Source organism: Tenrec ecaudatus, chromosome 2 (genome assembly GCF_050624435.1).
Source record: "Tenrec ecaudatus isolate mTenEca1 chromosome 2, mTenEca1.hap1, whole genome shotgun sequence".
Taxonomy (NCBI): domain Eukaryota; kingdom Metazoa; phylum Chordata; class Mammalia; order Afrosoricida; family Tenrecidae; genus Tenrec; species Tenrec ecaudatus.
The window spans coordinates 195,487,620-195,495,985 of record NC_134531.1 but is presented as its reverse complement, the minus strand read 5'-3'; the positions used below and the strand labels follow the sequence as shown (position 1 = coordinate 195,495,985).

The following is an 8,366-nucleotide window of genomic DNA, read 5'->3' as shown; positions in this document are numbered from 1 at the left end:
GCCCCGCCGCGCTCTCGGCCCCGCCCTGACGCTCTCGGCCCCGCCCTGACGCTCTCGGTCACGCCCTGACGCTCTCGGCCACGCCCTGACGCTCTCGGCCACGCCCTGACGCTCTCGGCCACGCCCCTCCTGCTGGTTCCCGCTCCTCTAGCGCTCGGCGCCCCTCGGAGGTCCGTTGGGCGCTTCCGGCCGCAGGCGTGTTTCATTCTTTCGCCCAGCAGGTATTGGTTATTCCTTGGGCGGCTAACTGCAAAGTCAGCAGTTCGAAGCCACCAGCCACTCGGAGGGGTAAAGATGAGGCTTTCTACGTCTGTAAAGAGATTACATCTTGGAAACCACAGGAGCAGTTCTACCCTGTCATATAGCGTCGCTGAGTCAGAATTGCCTTGATTGATGGCAGTGTGTCGTCGTCTGTACTCCACCCTCCATCCTCTCCTTCCTTCCCTCTTCCCCCCTCCCCCTTCCCCTGTCTGTGGTTGCTTTGGGTCAGCAGGCTTTGCAGTCATCTAATTGGACCTTCAGTTCGGTGCCTTCGAAGCCGGCCTTCACTGTTGGGCTGGGTGAGAAGGCTGAAGTTGTGAAGGAGGTCCCTCCTTCCCTCCCAACTTTTGTTTCCGCCCCTTCTAGTGGCTCAGGGAGCTGTTGGGGTTCCCTGCCCCAGCCATGCCTGGGGCCCCCAGTTGAAGTTGGCCAGGTGGTTACCTTTGAGCTGGACTAGAGAACCAACACCCCCGGGAAACAAGAGTTTATCAACTCCTTGGGAAGACACTGCCAGTTCTTTGGCAGCCCCACACTGGAAGAGGGAGGATCGTGGAATAGCACTCCTAAGAACAATGAGCCCATCTTCCCGACACGCTCTGAAGACAAATGGGTGCATAAGCAAATGTGAAGAAATGGTGCCCAGCTATCAAAAGATATAACGTTGAGTTTTAAAGGCTTGAGGGTAAACAAGCAGCCGTCTAGCTCAGAAGCAACAAGGCCCATATGGAAGAAGCACACCAGCCTATGTGATCAGGAGGTGTTGAAGAGATCAGGTATCAGGCACCAGAGAACAAAAAATCATATCATTGTGAATGAGGGGGAGTGGGGAGTGGAGACCAAAAGCCCATCTGTAGGCAACTGGACATCCCCTTACAGAAGGGTTTGGGGGAGGAGATGAGCCAATCAGGGTACAGTGTAGCAACAATGAAACTGACAACTTTCCTCTAGTTCCTAAATGCTTATCCGCCCCTCCCATCATGATCCCAATTCTACCTTACAAATCTGGCTAGACCAGAGGATGTACACTGGTACAGATAGGAACTGGAAACACAGGGAATCCAGGGTGGATGATCCCTTCAGGACCAGTAGTGAAAGTGGTTATACCTGGAGGGTAGAGGGAAGGTGGGGTAGAAAGGGGGAGCTGATTATAAGGATCTACATATAACCTCGTCCCTAGGGGGATGGACAACAGAAAAGTGGGTGAAGGGAGACATCGAACAGTGTAAGACATGACAAAATAATTTATAAATTATCAAGGGTATACGAGGGAGAGGGGAGCAGGGAGGGAGGGGAAAAATGAGGAGCTGATACCAAGGCCTCAAGTAGAAAGCAAATGTTTTCAGAATGATGAGGACAGCAAATGTACAAATGTGCTTGACAAAAAACTATCTATGGATTGTGATGAGTTTACGAGCCCCCAATAAAATGATTTAATTAAAAAAAAAGAACGATGAGTGTGTGTGGACTCGCTGGCAGTGAGAGAAGACCAGCATCCTTGATAGAGGGGTATTGAAAGCGTGCACGATGCTCAAAGAGATGGACTGACACAAAAGAGGGGCCACAGCAATGGACCTAAACTGGACCAAAAAAGGACCGGGCAGTGTTTGGTTCTGTGGTCTGTAGGGTAGCAGTGAGTCCAGGGCACTCTAACGTTGTGCCCGCTAAGCAAAAGGAGTACACGTGTGCCTGTAAGGAAACAGCTCCCAGGTTACCAGAAAATAAGTACAATCTACAGAAATCATATTTGCCAAAGTACAAAGATCCTTTTTGCTTTTTGCCCCCAAGGTCCTCTTATGAAAACTTAATTCCCAATTCTGGCAAGAATGGGATAAGAAATGTTCTAGGTTACCCAATCTCAAAAAGAATTTCAGGCGAACATTTTATTAAGCCTTTCTGGCTGAAGGCCATTAGCACGGCGTCCTAACTGGCCAATCACTAGTGGCCTGACTGAATCTTTGAGGTCATAAGAGTATCTGAGGATTCAGTCAGGACACAAGTTAAATAAGGCAGGGAATAGAGAACTGTCACAGATTCATGAGTGTGAGCTGATCAGTACCTGAGACTACAGAAGTATGAACAGGGCCATGACTGGGGCACATACATTGTTAGAAGAACTTGGATTGGCCCAGAGCCTCTGACCCAGGGCATGACTCATGACTATGTAACCCCCAGTACTGTCCACCAAGGACCCAGCCAGGCAAGCCCTTAAGGAAGACTTTAATTTTCCAGTGCACTCTGTCTGAGGGCAAGTTCATCTACATTCTGCGTTAATGTTCAGAAGGAATCCAATGGAGACTTTAGTTGATGGGGTGCTCAGAATTGAAGCCTAATGCAGAAGGTAACCTTTCTAGAAGGTGTTGCTTGGTGCTGTCAAGCAGGCCCTGCACCACCCTCACCACTGTGACCGAGTTGGAGCCCATTAGTGCAGCCAATTGGTCCGCTGGTTGAGGGTCTTCTTCACGGATCCTCTACCAAGCACGATGCCCTTTTCCAGGTTGCTCTCTATTGACAGCATGCCTATGTCATGCCTGCCTCACTGCTTAGGAGCATCCTGGCTGTCCTTTCAAGACAAAATTGCCTGTCCTCCTGGCCAATCAAAACCAAAAACAAACCCCTCAAACAAAAACCACACCAAACCCACTGATATCCGATAGATTTGGACTCACAGTGACCCTATATTCAGTTTCCCTGGCTATGAATCTTTCCTCTGAGGGTGGGGTGGTGGTTTTGAATCATTGATATTTCTCTCAGCAGGCCAACCCTTACTCAACTCTACTGGGGCTCTCGTGTTCTCCGGGAAGTCCACGGTATGTTCGGTCTTCCTCACCAGCAGCAGAATTCAAATGCACCAATTCTATGGGTTCCTTGTTCATGATCTAGCTTTTGTATGCATATGAGGTGATGGACAACACCCGGGCTTGAGTCAGGCACATCTGAGTCCTCCAAGTGACATCTTTGCTCTTCCACACTTCAAAGAGGTTTTGCACAGATTTGCCCAATTTAATACTTTGTTTGACTTCTTGACTGCTGCTTCCACGAGTGCTGATTGTGGATTCAAGAAAAATCACAAAATAACAGCTTCCATCTTTTCTCCATTTACCACGATGTTGCCTTTGGTTTCGTTGCGAGGGTTGTTTTGTATTGGGACGGAACCCATACTGGAGGCTGTCTGTCTCCCTCAGTGCTTCCACTCCTCTTTCGGCAAGCAAGGTTGTATCATGTGGATATTGCAGGTTAATGTCTCCCTCTAACACCAGTCCTGCATTCTTATCCATACACTCCAGTTTGTCTTTCTTCCTTTTTAAAAAGTCATTTCATTGGGGGCTTGTACAACTCTTACCACAGTTCATACAGCTATCCATTGTGTCAAGCACATCTGTACATTTGTTGCCATCATCATTCTCAAAACATTTGCTTTCTACTTGAGCCCTTGGTATCAGCTCATTTTTTTTTCTTCCCTCTCTTTCATTTTTTTAAGTCATTTTATTGGGGGCTCTAGTTCTTATAAATTCCATATATCGATTGTATCAAGCATACTTGTACATATGTTGCCATCATCATTTCCAAAACATTTTCTACTTGACCCCTTGGTATAAGCTCCTCTTCCCCGCCCCCACCCTCATGAACCCTTGATCAATTATATATTGCTATTACTTCATATCTTATATTGTCCGTTGTCTCCCTTCACCCACATTTCTGTTATTTGCCCCCTTCCTGGTGGTGGTCGTGGAACTATATATCCAATCTTGTTATAGGTTCCCCCTTTCTCACCCTTCCCACTCCCTGATCATTCCTCTACCTTCATATTGCTACTCCCATTATTGTTCCTGAGGGGTTTATCTGTCCTGAATTCTGTACCAATGTGTGTTCTCTAGTCTAACCAGATTTATAAGTTAGAACTGGGCCATGGTAGGGGTGAGGAAGTATTCAGGACCTAAAGGAATGATGTGATTCATTAGTGCTACACTACACCTTGGTCGAATCATCCTTCCTTATACCACTTCCTGGGGGCGGAGGGATATCCAATTATCTACAGATGGGCTCTGTTTTGGATCTTTTGATACCTGATGACTAATCCCATCAACACCTCAGGATCACACAGGCTGGTGTGCTTCTTCCAAGTGGGCCTATTTGCTTCCCTGCTAGATGGCCACTTGTGTGACTTCAAGCCTTTAAGACCTCAGCCACTGTATCTTTTGATAGCCGGGTACCATCCACTCTCTTCACTGCATTTGCTTATGAATTCATTTTGTCTTCAGTGATCATTTTGGGAAGGTAAGTATCAAAGATTCCAGGTTATTAGAACAAAGTATTCTTGCATTGAGGGAGTACTTGAGTAGAGCCCAAATTCCATCTGCTATTGTAACATTATCATATAAGTATATGTACATTCGCCTCTATCCTTTTCATTATAAATTAATATACTTACATATATATACATGCCAATAATTATACCTCTATAAATAGCTATTTCTTTCCTCTATTTCCATTCACTTTCTTCCTGTCCCATGATCATGCTCACCCTCCATTCAACTCTCAGTATTTCCTCTTGGATACATTGCTCTTGATCAAGCCCCACCCAACATTATATGCCCTCCTCACCATCAATGTCAGGTCTCTTGTTCCTTTATCTCTGAGTTTGTTGGCTCCCCATCCTGGCCCCTCCTCCCATGTCCCTCCCACACTGTCAATACTGTAGTTTTCTCCTCATGGGGATAGGGGGCCGCGCCTTTCTCGCACAGAGCCACTGGTGGACTCGAACCACTAACCCTATGGTTAGAAGCTCCCTTTATAGAGCACCACACCCACAAGGAGCCCTTGTTTCCTTCTGCTCAGCCCACCTTGTTGCCATCCGTGTGCAATCCTGCAGAATTTACACGTGTCTACATGTCTCTATACGCGTGCGTATGCATTTTCTTTGAAATTTTAAGAATGACTTGGTATATCACTTGGTAAACAATTAAATATTATATACTTATAGACTAAAAAGATTTAAAGCTTTAATTTATTTTGTCCACATGCTGCTTAATGTGCTTTGGATGCTTCTCACGGTGACTGGTTACTAGATGAAAGTACTACCTGAGTTTTGTTATTCTTTGCTATGTGAACAGACCAGGAGGCTCTTTTACAGTCTTCTGTTTAATTTCCCCTGGTGTATTTACAGGTTTATACGCCAGCCTGTTATTCCAAGTACTTATTCAAACTCTCAGGTTCCTTCAAACTTTCTAAGTTGGTCACCATCCAGCTAGGATTCCAAATGGCCAAATGTGTTGGGTTTGCATGTGTGTCTACGTAATTGCATTGTGGTCTAACAGCATAGCCTGGGGGGGGGGGAGTCTTTTGAAATTATGACGAGCATGTGGACACTTCGTGTAAATGAATATTGACTTTTTTTAAACAATGAAAACAATACGTGGTTCCATTTCTTTGATGTCATTTTGCTGCATTTATTGAGCAGGTAACATGAAAGTTGTTAAAGTAAAATCATGTAGAGCGTCTGTTACTTCAAAAACCAGCTGCAGAGTCTCGAAAGCAATTCTTTTAGGCCTGAGGCTGGTGACAGAGATTTGCTGCAGGTGGGCAGCAATGATCTTTCTGGGGCGATAGCACACCCACAAAACCAAACTCACTGCGTGCGGCTGTCCCCAAGACCAATGCTGTAAACCTTTATGGAGGCAGATGGCCACACAGAGGGGCTGGCAAGTTTGAACTGCTTAGCAGCCAAGCTGAGGGGCAGAAACGTTCTGAAACTGGATTGTAGTGCAGGCTACATAACCGTATTAGTTTACCAGAGAACACGGGCCTCTGGGTGAAAAACAGGAGAAAGCTATGGTACAGAAATTGTATCTCAGTAAAGTGGATACATTAAAAGCAGAATGGCCACGGAGATACTTCTTTCAGCAGAGATGGAAGCAAGAGCGACTCCATGTCCTATGAAGTGGGGGGTCCTTTGGGCTCTGACTCCCTCTCCTACAGCCTGAGACCTCACTGCCCACCTGTGTCCCCACTGTCAACTTCTACAGCCCAGGTGAACTCAGAGCTGCGGAGGTAACCGTTGTGGGGGGGAGGGGAGGTGGTATCTCCGGTCTCAGGTCAACACAGGCCCAGCCCAGCGGGGCCCCTTGCCTGTTCCCTGGCTTATGGGCAGGGGAGTATGTGTGCCTGAGCCTGAGCGGCTTCAGGAGAAGCTGGCAGCCCCTAGTGCTGGGGTAGTTCCTTAGGCCCCGCCCACAGCCTGCCCTCTGCTCCTCTCTGAGGCTTATGAAGGCATCGAGCACAGTAAGTTTGACCAAGTGAAATGAATGAAGGAGCTCTACCTGGACCTGAGGGAGGGTGTGCTTTTGCGATTGATGGGGAGGATGAGGAGCCGAAGGCCCACGCAGCTCCCAATTCTTGCCTCGTTCTCCTGTCAGTGGCCCGAGTGGACCCCAGCTCACAGGCTCCTGGAGAGGGCCTGACAAGCACATGACCCTCTTATCTGGTGCCAAGTGGCAAGAAGGGTGCTGGACACACAGCAGGGAAGTGAATGGAGGAGGCCAGTGTGGTCTGGCCACTGCGCCTGCACTTGATGGCAGCAGGTACAGGTGGCAGAGAGCGTTGGCAGGCAAGTATCAGGCAGATCGGAGACTATACGGTGGTGGCCCAGGCTCCGGGGTGGGGGTGGGCTTTCCTGCTGCACAGAGGAAGCTGGGGGAGGATGGGCCACTCCTGCTCCGGGTGCTCAGGAGATCCCGGGCCTGGGAATCCATCTAAGGCAAGTGGGCCTGCAACGGCCTTCCTTTCACTGGTAACTTCTGCTGCTTTGGGGATACCTGCAAGGGTGCATCTCTATGGAGAGAACGGACAGAGGGAGGAGAGGGAAGGACACCGGAAATGAGAGGCCCTGCTGTCTGCAGCCTGGGCCAAGCCACGGCTGCAGAGGTCAGCCAGAAGACCCAGCCTGCTCCTGGTCACTGGACGTGCTGAACTGCCTCTCCACTTTCTTTTGGTCCTTGATCTTGAGCCCAATGTCCACCGCCTTCTCAAAGAAGTTCACCAGCACGGACTCCGTCAGGATGGAGGCCAGGATCTGCTCAAAGGAGATGCACCAGTCGGCGTCAACGGTGCCCTCGCAGCGGGCAGCGGCCGGGTGACTACTGGCCTCCCCGCCCACCAGCACCGTGTCGTCCAGAAGGTCTTCACACTGCAGGGAGCCCGTGCTGACCACTGAGTAGGAGGACATGGACATGTCGTCTTTGGTTTCGTCATCAGACAGAAGCTGGGAAGGCGAACCCTGCCCCTCGCCACTGCCCCCTTCGCCCACCACCTGGCTCTCCTGGGGCCCTTTCCCAAGGTGGGTGTCTCCGCCGGCTTTGACCCGTGGGTCCTCGGCAGCAGCGGGCTGAGGCTCCCGGGCTAGGTCCTGACAGGGCTCGGATGCCGGGGACTCCTCCTCTGGGGTGGTTCCGCTGTGGTCCCCGCCACAGGTACTGTCCCTGGGCTTCCTGGAGGCCCGGATGGAAAACTTCTTCCCAACCTCCCCGATGCGGAGGAGGAGGCTGGCCACGGTGGCGATGGCGTGGTACAAGTCTTGCTCCATGGGGTCTTCGCTGAACATGTTGTAAAGTGTCTTGCACAGCTCAATGAACTGCTCCTGGTTGGGGCACACCGAGAGGAGAGAGGGATCTGGTGAAAGGCAGGCAGGCACACCCCTGCTCGCCCCTCGGATGGTGCCGCCGCTCGAACCAGTCCTGTCCTGCTGCCTCCACAAACCTGGGCCTGAGTTCCCGTTGCACGGGTCAGGAAAGGAAGGCCCAGAGTGGGAAAGTACCTTGACCGGTGTCACACAGCACTTCAAAGGACTATCTTAAAATGGCAAGCAAGCTTGGGAAAGGGATGTGGAGAGAGTGAAGTCCTGGCTGTGTTGGGAGCTCTGAGTCTGTATGACAATTCCTTAAAGGGGGACAGAGAATGACCACAGGGCCCAGCATTTCCTCTCAAGAGCCGGGGAGCAGGAGAGCAGGCAGACCCTCATGCGCCGTGTTCACGGAAACCACCTCCCCTTCGTGGCTTTCCACCGGGGAGCACACATGATGGCGGCTGCCCGGCCAGAAAGGAAAGGTAGC

General features: G+C 50.0%; 1 protein-coding gene across 1 annotated transcript in view; it reads right to left on the bottom strand.

Annotated features, from left to right (window-relative positions):
• Positions 1–5,683: 5,683 nt before the first annotated feature.
• The window catches only part of TBC1D9B (TBC1 domain family member 9B), a 38,318-nt gene continuing 35,635 nt past the window's right edge, over positions 5,684–8,366 (bottom strand). Inside the window, exon 21 of the mRNA XM_075542101.1 lies at positions 5,684–7,894. Coding sequence (XP_075398216.1) covers positions 7,184–7,894 — 711 coding nt within the window. The 3' untranslated portion in view covers positions 5,684–7,183. The remainder of the gene's footprint in view (positions 7,895–8,366) is intronic.